This window comes from Pempheris klunzingeri, chromosome 18, assembly GCF_042242105.1.
Source record: "Pempheris klunzingeri isolate RE-2024b chromosome 18, fPemKlu1.hap1, whole genome shotgun sequence".
Classification (NCBI taxonomy): Eukaryota; Metazoa; Chordata; class Actinopteri; order Acropomatiformes; family Pempheridae; genus Pempheris; species Pempheris klunzingeri.
Window position 1 is genome coordinate 16,076,236 of NC_092029.1, and position 17,120 is coordinate 16,093,355.

Below are 17,120 nucleotides of genomic sequence, written 5' to 3' on the forward strand. Positions count from 1 at the left end.
GACTATGTAAAGCAGCTGTGCTCCTACTTTGCAGGGAGTGATGTGGAAAAGTCGAAAACAGTTAAATGTTTAGAGAGAAACACTCTACATCACCTGTCAACTTACAAAGGGCAGCCAATTCGTTGACATAGGATGTGGTAAAACCAAACCCTCATTCCCGACTACTTTGTCATGGTCATTTACTACTGTCTGTCTCTCTCTCTCTGCCGGTCTGTCTCTGTCTCTCTCTCTGCCGGTCTGTCTCTGTCTCTCTCTCTCTCTGTCGGTCTGTCTCTGTCTCTCTCTCTCTCTCTCTGTCGGTCTGTCTCTGTCTCTCTCTCTCTCTCTCTGTCGGTCTGTCTCTGTCTCTCTCTCTCTCTCTCTCTCTCTGTCGGTCTGTCTCTGTCTCTCTCTCTGTCGGTCTGTCTCTGTCTCTCTGTCTCTCTCTCTCTCTGTCGGTCTGTCTCTGTCTCTCTGTCTCTCTCTCTCTCTGTTGGTCTGTCTCTGTCTCTCTCTCTCTCTGTTGGTCTGTCTCTGTCTCTCTCTCTCTCTGTTGGTCTGTCTGTCTCTCTCTCTCTGTTGGTCTGTCTCTGTCTCTCTCTCTCTGTTGGTCTGTCTCTCTCTCTCTGTCGGTCTGTCTCTGTCTCTCTCTCTGTGTCGGTCTGTCTCTGTCTCTCTCTCTCTGTTGGTCTGTCTCTGTCTCTCTCTCTCTGCCGGTCTGTCTCTGTCTCTCTCTGTGTTGGTCTGTCTCTGTCTCTCTCTCTCTGCCGGTCTGTCTCTGTCTCTCTCTGTGTTGGTCTGTCTCTGTCTCTCTCTCTGCCGGTCTGTCTCTGTCTCTCTCTGTGTTGGTCTGTCTCTGTCTCTCTCTCTCTGCCGGTCTGTCTCTGTCTCTCTCTGTGTTGGTCCGTCTCTGTCTCTCTCTCTGTTGGTCTGTCTCTGTCTCTCTCTCTGTTGGTCTGTCTCTGTCTCTCTCTGTGTTGGTCTGTCTCTGTCTCTCTCTCTGTCGGTCTGTCTCTGTCTCTCTCTCTGCCGGTCTGTCTCTGTCTCTCTCTGTCTGCACCAGGTGGCTTCAGGGCACCTTGCATTTCTCTATCTGAACAGGTTGTTAGCAAAAGCTCTATAGAAGTCAAACTCACAGAGAAGTGTGAATAAATCATGGTGCAGACGGGCACCTGATAGGAATTGTTATGATGCTCTCTGATGTTTCTGAATGTGTGTGTGGGAGAGGAAGAGAGTACAAGAAAAAAGGGAACGATAAGAAGCAAATAAGATGAAAAAAAGAGAGCAAAGAGAGGAGAGAGAGAGAGACAGAAAGACAGTTCCAAAAAGCGGGTGGCTCAAGGCCCCTTCCCTTCCTCACTCTGGCACTGAGGTAGTCCAAATGATTGAAGATTAACGCCAGATGCATAAAATGCAACATGAAAGTGATACCGTTCTGAATCCTGAGCCAAATAACAATATGTGTGTGTGTGTGTTCAAATATGTTAGTATGCATGTGTGCAAATCAAAGATGGTGGACTCACGCCAGGTTACATAAATACATGATAAACACCATCCAAACACACATGCGCACACCCACGCGCGCACACACACACACACACATTGAAGGTAGGGAGAGGCTGGGGAAATGAATGTATTCTAAAGCGCTGATGATTACATAAGGAAACACCTTTTTTTCTAACCAGTTTCCATGGAAACAGCTAAGGAAGAGCTTGCACACTTCACTGTATGTGTAGGTGTATGAGCCATTAGGAGTATGTTGTCCAGAGGTGTTGGTGTGAAACCTCCTCAATAAGCCGAGACCAGTAATGAGACAGCAGCTTTGGCATGTAGAAACAAAAATGTTGTCTTTCTGGCGCACTGACAGCCAACAGTAAATAGTAGGAGAGACCGTGAGTGGGCCAGGTAAATGATCAATGGCAGCCAACAGCATTTTAGCCCATTGATTTGGTTTCGCAGCACTTGTGTGCTCACATGAATGAATGCTTGTCCCATCAACCAGTCTTTGGTCTGGTGGAGTCTGGTTTAATTTTGCAGTTTGAGTAGTGCCTCCCATTTGGTCACAGGGATAAAAACATCATTCTGATGACACTCTCTTGGCAAATACACACAGTTGGCACCAACTGAACTAATGTGATTTTGAATATATAGTTGCCGAGCCCTCAGCTATGACAGCAGAGGGCAGGAAGACCAATAAATGTCAATAATTGATGTAACTGTGAAAATATAGTGAAAAAATACTGAATACTTGCAAGCAAAAACAGGTTTGTAATTTCGTTATCTGAGCATGCACCATCAGTCTTATCACATAGTTTATGTTTTGGTGTGAGTGGACTCTCACCTCTAGACGTTTGACCACCTCTTTGAAATCCTCAGTGTTATTACTGATACTCCTCAGAGACACACTTTCTCCCCGCTCGTAGAAAATCCGCAAAGACGCAGGACTGCTCAGCGTCCAGCCAATCACGTCCTTAGTGGCACAGTTGAACACCACAGCCTTGGCCTCCTGGTCCAATAGGATGACAAAGTCATTAGAAATGGCCAGAAGGGCCTCCAGTTCCCCTCCTGTCCCGTGATCTTCAGCGTGGACCGCCCAGGTGACCGCCCCCAGGCTGCGTAGCTCTGCTCCTCCATATGGCCGGGTCTTCTCTTTTTTCTTGTGGGCAAGTGAGATGAACGGGAACTTTCCAGAGGGGTCAATGGGTGTGCTGGTGGTGTGGCGCTCGGCCAGGTCGCGCAAGTACTCCTGGCGTGTTCGGGTGGCCATGGCACGAAACTTGTGCGACTTGTGGGCGGCATTTTCTGCGTTGATGACCTTGGCCAGCAGGAAGTCCCGGAACACAGAGGACTTGGGAAAGGTCACGCCCTCTGGGATAGGTGGGCCGAAAGAGGGCACGTCTTTGGAACGGGTGACTGCCACACTGTAGGGAGGGGAGCAGACCAGGCAGAGAGGATGAGGCAAGAAGAGAAATAAGGAAAAATGGGTGGAGGGAAGAGAATAATTGATGGTTAACCAATCAGTTGTTTCAATATTGACCAACAATTTGAGTTTTAGGGTGGGTATTTTGTTGACATCACAGAGCCTGTGGCTTACAGTCAGTGGTTTATTACACAGTAAATCTGCTCAAAATGTCACATCACAACCAAGCTTGAAGTATTTATGTCATTAAGATTTCAAAAGTTAAAAAAAAAAAAAAGAGATGCCAGATTCTTTGACAGAGCCTATGTTTGATATAAAGCCTCATCCAGTTTGCACAGTAACGTTTATTACTCTGAATGGTCTTCATAAGTATGAACAAATGTGCTGCTGTGTAAAGGCTGTGAATATTTGTCTTTCTTCATTTATTTCATTAATTTTCTCCTTGTTTTCTACCTGTTATCTAACTCCCTTCTTCTCATCCCCCCTTTCCGTTCATTAAGTCCCTGGAATGGCCATCTGAGGCTGTTTGCCCTGTCTGGTATGTCAAGAACTCAGCGGAGCAGCCATGGAGAGGAAGGAGGGTCGAGGAGGAGGAAACGGGGAGTGTGCTATTTCAAATCTCATGTCCAAAGCCCCAGAAAACAGAGCGAGGGGAAAGGAAAATGTGGCTAAAAGGGAGGACTATGTGGAAGACTCTAAAAGGCCAGAAAATGATTGCTTACTGGACGAAAAGCTTTCTGTTATACAAGACAAATGGTGTTCAATGTCTGAAGCAGTTTACAAAAAAAGGGTCACAGTGTTCACACATTTTATATGATCAAAAAGGCACTTAATCTGTACATGGGTCACCTGCCCTAGTATGAACCTGTTTTTGACCAAACAAGCAGATCCTTTCTCAGGTGATAATTACCAGCTGACAAGAGTAGCACTGGGAGTCATAGCCTTCATCCCACATGCCTCCCTGCTGACATGCATCAGCACACGTTGACACCAGGATTAGTGTTTGTCTAATAAGCAACTAAAGTCAATACGTCACCCACATACATCTAAACATACCTCAGAGACACCCTGTCCTCTCCACAGACGTGTGGTGTTCAGTTATGAAGGCTGAATTGTTGACACTTCATTTCCTACCTTTCCTTGTTTTGTGACAATAAGAGAAGAAACACATTTTTCTGTCTGAAACTGCCCTGGAGAATCAACAGGCAGACTTGCATAGTGCAGTGTTGATAAATGAATGTTGGGAACACCCTTAGTAGTCGCTAGTATGTCAAAATGCTGCTTGTGTTTCTTGTGTGGCATATGAACTGAACTCCAATGGACATTGTTTTGCACTGCCTACGAGAGCTGCTATTCCAAATTTCGTTGTGCTTCTTTGAACAAATGACAATAAAAGAATTCTGATTCTGATTCTGACTTTATGGAAGATGGCAGTGTGTGCACATATGTGAGTGGAGGGTCAAACAAACACTAACATAACCGTCCATGCATTTTTTTGAGTCAGTTTTTATTGAATTGATAGTGTATTAATAAAAATTGCATCATGCTGCCTGTTCGTAGATTATCGGATATATATTCAAGTTGCTTACTTTTTTTTTAAATACCTTGTTTCTTTGTTGCTGACTACTGTCATTCTTCCCCTTTATGCCATATTATGCAATATTCGTAAAAGTAAAAGAAAAGGACTTTTTTCAAACAGGGTGAAAGCAGTACTGTATTTCTGTAACTCTCCGAAGCCTTTGTATTTGAATTTAAAATCGAGCACAAAGTGGCACCGCGTACTACATGCAGTGAGTACAAATAGTTGATTCTGTGTCCATGATAGCAATTATTTGGATTTTTAATACCTTGGACTGCCAACATGTGAAGTTGGTTTAATATGACACTTAATATGGCAATAGACTGCACCAAATTGATGATTTGAAAATTATTTGAAAAAAAGATGTAAGCACTTGTCATTGTGCCACGCTAATGACCAGTTTGGTGCTTTGGGGTTCATACACTGGCCGGGCTGAATTGCATTGGAGAGCAGCTCTGTAAGTTAAGTAATGCTACATTAATGAAATACTAAATGAAAATATAGTATTGAAATATAGAAATCAAAATGAATCAAGATTTCCACACTTAACTAGGTTTCACTTTGCAAAATTCTTTCTAGACAATCTCAACTGGCGCATACACCAAGTAAGTGACATAGTCTCAAAGCTACAGTGGTCTGCTTTTCTGTGGATGGCACATGACTCATACGGGGTATTTCATAGAGGGGGCAGACAAAGTGCTTATAAGCAGGCTGAACAAATGATTCAAATAAAATGTGATCTTTTATTCTTATTCTTCTCCATCACTACAAACATCACTCCATAAATTACACTGGAGCTCTAAAAGCACTTGTACTGATCGCAACACCTGTGAGTCAGTCAGCCAAAGACCTGTGACTCATGCAGGACAGAGAGAAGAGATGGAGAGAGATAGAGAGGGAGAGGCAGAGGTATTAAAGCCTGAGAAGAAGACAGAGGGAGCAGAAAAAAAGCTGAATGAGAAAAAAAGAGAGATCGAAAGAGAAAAGAGGATGAGGGTATGTAGCTATATGTAGTGCAATGGGGATTGCTGGGCTGTGTGGCTGCTGTGTGATCCGTGTGGCAGGAGGTTTGGCAGTAGAAATGAAAGAGCACATTCCTGTGGTTTCAGTGATTTGCGGTCTTATAAATATCCAGTGTGTGGGCAGCTCCGCTCTTCCAGTATCCACGACCTGCTGCCCACTGAGTCAGAGCAAGAAAAAGAACATGTCAATATCTATTGGAGTGGGCGGCTCAGAGGTGTACTGTATGTATGTGTGTGGATGTAGGCAGGTACATACAACATGTTTGTGTCTCTTTGTGACAACTAGTCCTCAAAGCAAAAACCAATTATCTTATGAAGTATTTATGTTTGTTTTAGGTAGGGCACATGCAATGGTGTGTTCTAGACACCACTGCATGAGTTAACAGAGATAAGGGAATGATTTCATTTACGTGAAGCTGCTACCTACAGACACTGAGACCGGTGACGAAGGGAATTAGTGGTGAAATCGTGTTCACTGGGAGTCACGTTCAGTCATACAGTCACTATTACCTCATGCTACGTGATGCTTGTTTTTCTAGTCTGGAAACGGTCACATCGCTGCAGTGATGCGTGAATAAAAGAATTGTATTGGCATCTGTTTTACAAAGCATATGAACGTATTCAGCGCTGAAGACTTTTCTGGAAATTAAAACTTAACATTTAATATATTCCTTTAAGGAAAAGTCACCATCATTTGTGGTCAAAAGTACAGAGTCTCTTTCAGCAGTTCTGTGATATCTTTGTCCAAGTCTACTAGACCTTATAATAAAACCATTTGGACCACAGACCACAGAGTTTATTGTATGTGGAGTGTTTTTAAAGTAGGTTTTCCAAGTAGTTGGGATTGACAGGCAATTGCGTTCAGTTATACTAGATACTACAAATGTTAGTCGTTAATAATATATTGGCTGGTTTACTAAAAAACAGCTGGTAAAACTATAGAATTTTAAGACTTTAAGAATTTTGGAAGAGCTGTTTACTTTGGAAAACAAATGTGAATCACAGAAGGAATGTGTAAATGGTATTTGCTCTATATTCACTGTATTGCTGGGCTTTTGTTTGTGTATGCGTGAGTGTGTGTGTTTGTGTGTGTGTGTGCGCGTTGTTGCTCAGTAACGAAGCAGCCCTATGGGGGACAATTAAGACCTCACACAATGTGCTCAGACAGCAATTAAAACAGCCATTAGTGGGAGAGGGAGGAAGAGTCAAAGAGAGCAGGATAGGAGAGGATGACAGAATTATAGATAACAAGACAGAAGCAGGAATAAACAGAGAATGAAATGTCCTTCACAGCTGAGCAGTTTTAAACAGAAAATGTAGGAAAGGCAGAATACTCATTATTTCTTAGAAATGATTGCAGGCTGGTACTTTGTGTTTCATATTACACAACTTTGACAAGGTGGTAATAAATCGTGAGCCATACAGAGGGCTCACAACACTCACAGCCTACTCTATGGTGGAGTGATGGGACTGCAAAGGCAATTCGAGATGCACAACTTTTTGAGGCAACTGATATGAGCATTATTGTGTCAGAAGTAGTGGAAAGTGATTTATGAGTCATGGGCATACTTTAGGTAAAACAAAGGCCAAATTATTTGTCTAGACTTTTGCAAAATGCACCGACTGCACTGGCAAGTGTTGCTAAACAATGTTAAAAAAACACTTATTTAACCATACTTAACATGTTTTAAAGGTATCATCACTGTTGTGATACATACATAAAGTACGCAGAGTCTTTGGTCACAGTGCTGGTGCTTAAAATACTAGAAATTATCTACAGCTTACTTGTCTTTTTAATTCCATTGTACCACCTCACAGTATATTGGCATGAATCACTAAATTCGATTAATAGATTTCCAAAGCCTTCAGCCGAGTAATTGTTCTGGTAATAGGCATTCTCTTATTGCCTTTTCTTATTGCCTATGACACCACATTTATTCCATATAGTGGAAGCCAGTAGATAACTGCTGTACTGTCGGTTAAACTGGCTGACTTTTGGGACTAAGAACACTAGCAAACACACTGTAGGACAGCAAGAGAGCCAACAGGGCAGCAGCGTTTGGGTGACGAACCACCCACAGTGCAACACTCTCTTAAGAACAACATATATACATTGGCATGTGCATCTCACCTGTAGGAGCTGTTGTCGGAGCACGGGTTATGAGCACGCACAATTACAAAGACGTGCTGGAAGTGTGAGCGAATGTTTTTGGGGGTGAAGGGGAGCGCTCCGGGTTCCTGGAATACAATCGTGACGATGTCATTCCCGATATGCCGCTTCCGCAGTAACTGGAAAAGCACAAAGACAGCAGAAGAAATTAGTGTTGGATACTGAGTTATATTAAATGAAATCTCTCAAAAACTATGCAAAACATAAGTGCATTAAGTGAGTTCAACTTGAGCCACCGATTAAATGTACATGTATGTTGCTTTGAGTCTGTCAACAAAAAGAAAACAGAAGTTGTCCATGAAAAAAGCAGTGAAATTATCATAGGATCATGTACACTCGGCACAGCATGGTTGTACTTATTTCAATGGCACAGGCAAAAAAGTTTTTGCATGTTTTCATGACCTGCTGGCCATTTTTTAAATAAATTAAAAGCTGCAAATTGCTCAAAGACTTCAGTGTGTTGGAACTGTGCGTCCTTTCATTAACATACCTGTTGCTTATTGTTGGGTGTGTATGGCAGCATGGTAGACACATGGAACATGAGCTCATAATCCTTGTAAGTGGTGTACAAGGAATGGGTGCCCGTTGAGTCAGCTGCAGGAAATACAATTGCATGTGAATTTTTCATGCTTTGGAATAAAGGAAACAAAACTGTCCTTCAATTGGAATGTGATTCGGGCCACTCTTTTCAGGTGGGCTTGACTCCAGACATGAAATTGAGACGTGTTTATAACAGTATTTATTAATAACCCCTGAAACCCAACCAAACATCATCTCTTCAGCTGCTAATGCTAATCACTGTTCCCTGAGCTCTGAACAGGCTTTGGCCCTCAAGAAAGCTACTGCATCTTATTAGCCACCTCCACAGTCTATTGATGGGCTCCGTTCAAAGATTAAAACAGTCACGAGGTGTTTAAAAGGCCATACTTAACCTGGCTGGATTAGCTCAATTAATTAACTCCGTCTATAGGGAATTCTTTGCACAGCTTTATTTAATTTACTAGAGGCTACTGAAGGTTGTATTACATGTCCAACAAAAAGTGACTGAGAGATGTTTTGTCTCACACAGCCTTATGGGGGATGACTTAATTGATATAAAGACAGTATGGAGTTAAATATCAAACACAGGCAAGCATATTGTTGTCATCAATCTTGCTTATAGCCACTGCAGAGATGGTCAGGCAAAGGAGAGACCCAGAGAACACATGGTGGATCAGTTTCCCAATGGATTAATGTGACACCAAAGGCCATCTGTCACATGTCTTAAATTAAAGGAACTTGTTTTTTAAGGCAGAACCTTAAGAGGAAACAGAAGAATCACTGAAAGGAAGCCAGAGGAATCAAAGCACTGAGACTGAGGGGCTCAAGTCTAAAAAGCTATGTTTCACATATCTGGGGCTTTATTCATAAACGCTGCGAATGAACCTGGGCTTCAAAGATCTGTGTGTCACTTCTATGCAATTTATTTTATTCTTTAACCGTCCTTGCATAATTAATTTCAGTCTAGTGTTTCAATTACTCCTGTTGTAAATTGTACATCCTTATCCTAATGAAACTCCTGATGTTAAAACCAATTTTAGATTATTAGAGGTTGCATGTACAACCATGTAAATAAGTAGCACTGTAGAATATCAAGTGTGTATTCTGAGGGCTCTTTGCACATAAGAAGCGATGCCCTATTTATCTGGTCTACCTACAGTGGCTACAACTATTGTCAGTCTGTAAACAACACCAATTATGAGGCAGACTTCAGAAGCCATCTGCTCTCCAAGAACGGAGTGTTCCAGAGTACTCCTGCACCCTAAGGGTGTCCCCTATGTTGGTGTGCAGAATCACACACCTTTAAATACTTATTATACTATTTATGAAGTTGTTTGGAGCTCTGGGTTGTTACTGTTTGCTGCTAAGATATGCTGCCACGACAGAATTGTTCTCTTGCTGGCCATGCAATTGTTTCTAAGTATTACCTTTATATAACACAGTAAAGGTCTTATATCAGTCCCAATCATTAACCATTCAACATTGTGCATACACACATCATGTCAGAGGGGATGGTCACCTCTGGCATGCCACAATCCATCAAATGCTTGCTGGGCGACTGAACACAAAACTTTAATCAATGAGAGCTTCTACTTGTCTGTCAACTGTACATGAGGAACAACTTGTAATCTGAGCATGCACATACTCTTTGTGTCCAGCTGGGCCCGGTACTTGGTGAAGCCTTTGAGTCTAACCCTCTCCCCCAGCAGATGAAGGAACTCCTCCAGTGCAGGACCAGCTGACTCGTTGTTGTACATCTCCTCCTCGCTGCTCTGGCCTGCCATGCAGTACATCACCCCCACTTTCCGCTGGAAACTCAACTATGGAGAGAACCAAGACTGATGCAATGAAAAGGGGTGACACGGTATAATACTGTGTAGTCAGGATGGTAAGGTTAACCCATTAGCGATGGTGCACCAAGTTCATGAGGTGATTGCCCTGAGTAAAAAAGTGTGGACCGGATACAATTTGGGATAAGTGTGAGAGGATGTTATGATCCACTAACAATGGCACAATATGGGATGAATAAATTGCCATTACTGTTATCTTCACTGCCATGTTTACTGTAGGGGAGATTGGGGTTGGTTGGAACACTTTTGACCCTCTGCCTTTTTCTCTGGAATCATTTATGTTGTTATATTCTAGTCAGCAGTAAATTCAAAACTGGGCCTCTGCAGTGAGGACTAAACCTTAATGGTACACACTCTACTTGTTGAGCTACTTGGGTATTCCATTTATGACTTGCTGTTTGCTTAAGAAAAACCAAAGAAATAAAATCAAACGCTCTGTACCATAATGAATTGCAACGCATTCTTCAGCATCACATCGCCTTGTAGTGCATTGCGTTGAACCAAATAATGAATTGTACTGCATCTCAATAGCTGTGCGTCGTATTTGTAGTTGCTCCATGTGTATCTTTAATGCATTGAATTGTTGGCATAGCGTCGGCCTCAGTGATGGAGATGCAGATTCCCACTGTGTAGAAACCATGTCAAAGTAACAATGTTGACATTTTAGGAAGAACCCATGTTGGCATTTTAAGAATAACCACCTTGAGTTGTTCTGCAGTGATTGTGATGCCATTTTCCACAGAAATCATGTTGACATTTTCAGAGGTTCAGCTTTTGATGATGGCATCAGGGAGCATGAGTATCAAAGAGCTTGTTTTGTGTTTGTCCTCTTTTTAAGGTCGTGTGTGTGTGTGTGTGTGTGTGTGTCTGTGTGTGTGTCTGTGTGTGTTGATATATGATGGAGTTTCTCCTCTTAAATCCCACATAATAGTCTGTGGGAGTGAATGGATAAGTAAAAAACAAAAATGTATAATTAGTTATTCTCCTTCACAATGAGACATCTTCCTCTTAGAAAAACAACACCTACACATAAAAGGCTACATAAAACACAAAAACAAAATAAATGACTATATATAGTACTATAATGTCTGGGAATTTGTGTCTTTAGTTTCAATATTATGCTGAACAGATAATACTTTTAAAGAATGATGTTCTCTAAATTGATTAAAAAAAAATTGAATTCTTTTAATCTGAGCAACCAAAGACATCAGCCAGTCACCCAGCCTAACTCAGTTTGCTCACTGTGTGTCCTTACCCCCTGCTCATCCAGCTTCATCAGCTGCTCAGTGACCTTAGGCGTGTTGAGTGCCAGACGCAGGCAGTGGACATTGAGTTCAGGCACCAGGTACTCCAGCACCTCTTTGAGGGGCAGGCCTCGACCTAGACCATGCTTAGACGTAGAAGGAACTACATCTTCCAGGATGGAGCCCCTCAGGGTATTCAGCTGGAGACAGCAAAAGAAAACAGGAAACAGAAGGATCAGGGCAACAACCAAAAAAAACATTTTCATTTGGTGGGAACTGCGAAAATGATTAGATAATAACTAGCAGTAATACATAAAATATACTATACTTTGACAATACATTCTAAACTGTCTCCTAACTCATTCTCCCCAAGAAGTCAATCCTTATACTTCTGATGAGCTGCATTATCTTGCTCTGCAGTGCTCTTTCTGGCAGTTGTGCTTCACTCGTTAATTATAGAAACCATAGAATCAAAAGGCCTTAGAGTGAAAACCACACTATAAAAACGATGTAGTGCCGTGACGGCCTGTGCAATTAAATTCAATTTTTAGCATAAGAGGGCTCTTTTCAAAGGATAATCATGGCCATCGCTGCATCATGAGCTCAGGATTGATCATGAAATCAATCTTTTTTCAACAAACTCCAGGCTAAAAAATGGATTCTGCCAGACCATGTTCTCTGCTAGTGCAGGGAAAACGTGTGGAGGAAAGCCAGAAAAAGGAATGTGTGTGTTAGTGTGTGTGTGTGTGTGTGTGTGTGTGTGTGTGTTGCAGTAGTTTCCACTATGAAGACTCTATGCTTCAGATTAAAACAAACTCGAGGAGGACATTCATTAATAAATCAAGAGAACTGTAGAAGGACCCCGACCTGAGCAACTATCATGAGCAAATAAACACAGCTGGATATCTGTGGTGGCCTCAGAGCTCTTTAGAATCACAGATTTGTTTTGTGTTTGTGAGTCTTCACATGGTGTTCGGCAGGTCCAGTGTCGGTGCCAACACCCTCAGGGTAAGTGAAGAGAAGCACTCTCACTGAAGAGAGGACAACAGCTGTCCTCAATGGACACTGGACTTATCTCTTCAACATCAGTGCATCCCACTCACTCCCACACACACACACACACACATACACACATACATATAGATATCTATACCTTCCCAGCTCCCTGCTCTGAAAATAACAATTAGAGAGGAGAGAGGGATGTAAGAGAAGGGAGGAAAATAGAGGAAAACACAGCACAGTAGGACATGCGTCATCCCAAGAGATTGGAGGGGCTATTACTCATGGTGTGCTTCAATACGAGAGCAATGCTTTTCCTCCTCTACTCAAATACCTTTGGCGCTATTTTAGGCTCGTTTAACTGTGAAATGGCACAGCTCAGTCCTTCACAGATAAAGGCTGACAAAGATGGTAGGTGGGTGTTGAGCTCGGAGAATGAGGACATGGATCTCTGGCTCTAGTATGTCTATAGGAGGAGATGGAAGCTAGAGGGATTCACAAAATATTTCCAATCACTGCAAACTGCAGATTGAGCAGTGTGAATAAACAACTGGGAGAATACTCAGGGATTACAGCAAGAGATGTTTGTGGGCCTGAAAAGTTGTGCAGCAGGAAATGTATGCAATGTATTGATTTAAGTATTACATTAATTTATAAATGATCTATGCCTGGAATCGTATAAGTAATACGAAAGTAATCGTAATAAGAAATTTAAGCCCTGAATACATTATTAACTAAGTCAAACAATTTAAGGCAGTGTTGAGGAATGGAGGCGGTTGCATTTAAGGTCTTGAGCCATATCTGACAACCTTGAGATGAACCCTTTGTAATATCTCCCCCCAACTGGCTTTTTCAATAAGGAAGGTTGAGCGCAGATCGTATATATTACTGCCTACACAATTTGAACTCATAAGAGCTTCTCAGAACTATCACTCAGTACAGAGTGTACTAAATATTGACACATGTGTGAACATAAAGATTCATGGCTCCAGGGAGAACAGCTACAAATGCTGTATATCCTGGTGAATAAACACGTCACTTAAAAATAAATGATGTAACAAATCAAGCTAATCAAATACAACATATGTCATATAAGTTGTAAGAGGCACATGTGTCAATTTCAATGTACCTCACTCGTCCTGAAGATGACCCTGTAGTTGTACTGCTGGCCATGCTCCTTGTGTTCATCCAACTTCTCCCTCCTCAGACTCACTGCCACTGGACCAAGGTTCTCATCTACCCCCAGGTAGTTCCAGTGCTCTAGGGGTTGAGGAAGAGTGAGATTTGAGCCAGGGATGGGCAGAAAGGGATAAAGTGAAATAGAGGAGGAAATTACAGAAGGGGGAATCGGACAACTAAAGTGCAATTCTACTGGTTTTAATGTGGGGTGGATGTAAAACACCTGACACGAAAATTAGTCTTGCATGTAGTTAAAAAAGAACAAACCAAGCCTTCATCTACTGCCTGCCAACTTGTCTCTTATTCCTAGTGATATGCAGAATGCAGCATTTGCATGAATACTGAATATATAGCCAATGGTCTAAAATAGTTGAAGCTTGGCTGTAAGCAGAAAATGGCATTTTCTCTGCCAATAATGAGTACATTTTTAGAAATTACTTGTAGAGTATAGAGTCATGTTTTGTAAAACAATTTCCACACCAGAGATGAAGAAGCAAGTATCAAAAGTCAAGAACTATGAATCACATACTATCCTTACTTGCTCACCTCTGAGGTAGAAGTACTTTCGGTAGTAGTAGGTGCCGAGGTCAACGTGTTCCACAATGTACCGTTTTGACCTGTCAGCATGTTGGCTTGGCCCGTCTTTGGAGGCCTCCAACACAGCCACCCCAGCGTTGGTAAAATGAGTAGTGAGGGTGGCATCTAAAGGTCCTTCCTCTGTACTGCCAGAGGAATTGCTTGAGCTTCCACCACTCCCTATGCTGCCCTGCTGGAGGATGGAAGACAAGGAAAAGTAAAGCGGGTAAGTATCTAATCTTCAATGCATCTTCCACATCACTTTTTTTGAGTGATCTTCAATGCTGTTGTTTTCTAAATGACCAGGAAGTTCAGGAATTAATATTGCAGGCTGCAGTCTTAACATTAAACCTGAAGAGCCCATCTTTTCAGACTTATCGTCCTATTCTTGTACAAAACCTACCTGTTTAGCAGGAGAGATGTTCCTCTCACCCTCTCCACCGATCTCATTCCTGAAACATGGGCAGCTGAGCACCAGGTCATTGCTCTTGTCATCACCAGGATCCATGGCAGGATTGTGTCCTCCTGTTCCCTCCTTGCTCAGCTCCTCTTGTGAGCCGCAGGGTGACCCATACATTCCACTCTGATTGGAGGAGAGGGAGGACGAGGCGGAGGCTGAGGCAGCAGCAGCAGCCGAGGCACCGGTAGTGGTGTTCTTGCGTTTGGACCCAGATTGCCGACTGTGGATTGCCTCATTGAGGTCAAAGAGTAGAGACTGGACATCAAAATGGGAAAAGCCTTTTTGGCAGACCCAGGGTTTGGGAGCTGGGCCACTCTCATCACCTTTCCCACCATCTTCAACATCTGAGCCTGCCCTTGATGTGTCACCTTCAACCTTCACACTGCGCAGCTTACGGAATATTGACTCTCCACCTGTCTCTGACTTTGACCTCCTCTTCAAGTGCTTCTCTCGTTCCTTCAGACGACTGGCAGGACTACCCCTGGCTGGACCCAAAGGTCCATCTGGCAGGTCCAGGGCGGCCTGTTTTATTGGGGCCACAGTAAGAAGCTCAGTCAGCCTCTCTGGAGCTGGACTTCGCTGATCAGGGGCCTCAGAGGACTGGTATCCCTTTAGCATGTCAAAGAAGCTCTCTCCTGACACACCATGTTTATCTATGGATGAAGTGCTGCCATATTCACGGTGCATGGGTGTCCACCCAGAGAAGGACCAGCCCTCATTGTTGTCCCCATCCAGCTCACTGATAGTTATATCACTGTTACTGCGCTGGCGGATGCGTCTCATCCCTTTGCGAGGTGAGCCCAGATAGCCATCCGGTGACAGGAAGCGATTGTCCTTTCCCTTGCTTTGCATCTTGCTCTTTAGTGTGTTGTGGATGTTGCGCAACATGGATGAGTCCTGTGGGCTTATCAGGTGGCCCAACTTGGCTGACAGATTGCTATGGGCTGTGACGGCTGACACCCCTCCTCCTCCACTGCCACCACTGCCACCACTTCCTCCTCCACCTCCTCCACCTCCCCCACCTCCTCCCCCTCCCCCACCACTTCCTCCCCCTCCTCCAAGTCTTTCTCTATCTCCACTTCCTGATCCTGAAGAGCTGGTGGTGTTGGTAGAGCTGGGTGAGTCGGTTTCCACAGTGATATGCCAAATACCCCCTCCTCCACCGTCTTTCCTTGGGGGCCAATCAGCCACACGAGCCCGTACTCCCATTTTGGGAACGCCAGGGTTGGTGCCAGTGGTGGAGGAAGAGGAGATGTGTGCACTCTCACTGCGGGGTGGTGGTGCCCCTCCATTGGGCAGGCGCAGGCGGCGGGTATAGAACTCATCAGTAGCTGGCACTGAGCCCCCGACCGAGCGCTCTGTCTGAGAGCGCTTCAGACTGGTCATGATGGAGATGGGAAAGGGTGTGGGGAGGGGAGGTGGGAGGGAAAGGTAGGGATGGGTTGCTGATGAGTTTAGATCAGGGTCAACATAATGCCCACTGAGTTAAGTGATGAGGGTCTCACGGACACATTTGGAGCTGCAGAAAGAGCAAAGGAAAGGAAAACATGAATAGGTCTCAAACAATCAATAGTCAACAAGATATTTTAAATCAATGGTCTCCAGTAAAAAGAATGGTAGAAATGACACTGTGTAGAATTTCATCAATACACTAAAGCATATGATATATTGCAAACATGGCTGGCTTTATACTTTTACAAATCATATACTGTGATTCGTGCTAAAAAGGTAAGATAGATGTTTAAGACCTTAAATTCTTTTTAATCAAAAACAGTAGAGATGCTCAATCTTTAAAGAGCTGAAGCTTGATGAAAAGAAAACAGTTGGAGCCTCTAAAAAGCAGTGTGTATTGCATCCATGCAACCAACCACCAACTAAACTCAGTCTGGATGGGACCAACTGAGAAACATAGACAAAGAGGATGCAAAAATGCAAAAATGAAAAGCCAGAAGGAAACAGAGGAGAAAAAGAAATCAAGTTAGAGAACATACAACATCACCTATGACATGCCCCATAATCTCCTTAGTGAAACTATATCACCGTCCTCTGTACCTTTCTGTCACGGTTTTTCACTCTTCCTTTGACTTTTACTTTATTTACTTTGAGTGAAGTCAGTCCCAATAACATTTGATTTCTGTTGTTCTGCTGTTAAAAAGTTGGTCTTTGTGACTGATATATTATTATACATGACATTATTAGATTTTTAACACTGACGCTTCAGTGTATAAAACATATATATAGTCGATGCGTTAGAGCAGTATGTTATTGTTGTACAGCTGTTGGAAGTGGAGCTAGAAAAAAAAAAGTTCTGATCCATTATCCCCAAATAATACCAAAAAGAAGCAATCAACTTGCATCAGGGACTTATTGAAACCGGCATTCGAAAATTCAGCATTTAATTCTTGTTGGCATCACCAAGGAAGTCTTTCTTGTCTAGGTTTTTCCCCATGACATCAAAGGAGCCATGACACACCTGACCTAGCTGTCAAAGCACTCAGGCAGCTTTTAGACTGGCCAGACAATGTGGAATTTTCCTAGAAGGGCTCAGGAGATTATTAGAATAACTACAAATCATCAGATCGACTTATCCACAAACGAAAGT

General features: G+C 43.0%; 1 protein-coding gene across 2 annotated transcripts in view; it reads right to left on the minus strand.

Annotated features, from left to right (window-relative positions):
• sipa1l1 (signal-induced proliferation-associated 1 like 1) overlaps positions 1-17,120 on the minus strand; it is a 71,328-nt gene that overhangs the window by 13,762 nt on the left and 40,446 nt on the right. Inside the window, exons 4-11 of one of the 2 annotated variants that reach the window (XM_070848922.1) lie at positions 14,462-16,037; positions 14,029-14,251; positions 13,433-13,563; positions 11,316-11,504; positions 9,856-10,030; positions 8,161-8,264; positions 7,632-7,789; positions 2,321-2,900 (exon numbers count right to left, since the gene is read on the minus strand). In XM_070848922.1, coding sequence (XP_070705023.1) covers positions 2,321-2,900; positions 7,632-7,789; positions 8,161-8,264; positions 9,856-10,030; positions 11,316-11,504; positions 13,433-13,563; positions 14,029-14,251; positions 14,462-15,904 — 3,003 coding nt within the window. In that variant the 5' untranslated portion in view covers positions 15,905-16,037. Of the gene's footprint in view, positions 1-2,320; positions 2,901-7,631; positions 7,790-8,160; positions 8,265-9,855; positions 10,031-11,315; positions 11,505-13,432; positions 13,564-14,028; positions 14,252-14,461; positions 16,038-17,120 lie in introns of those variants that run through there. The other variant, XM_070848923.1, reaches the window with a different exon arrangement.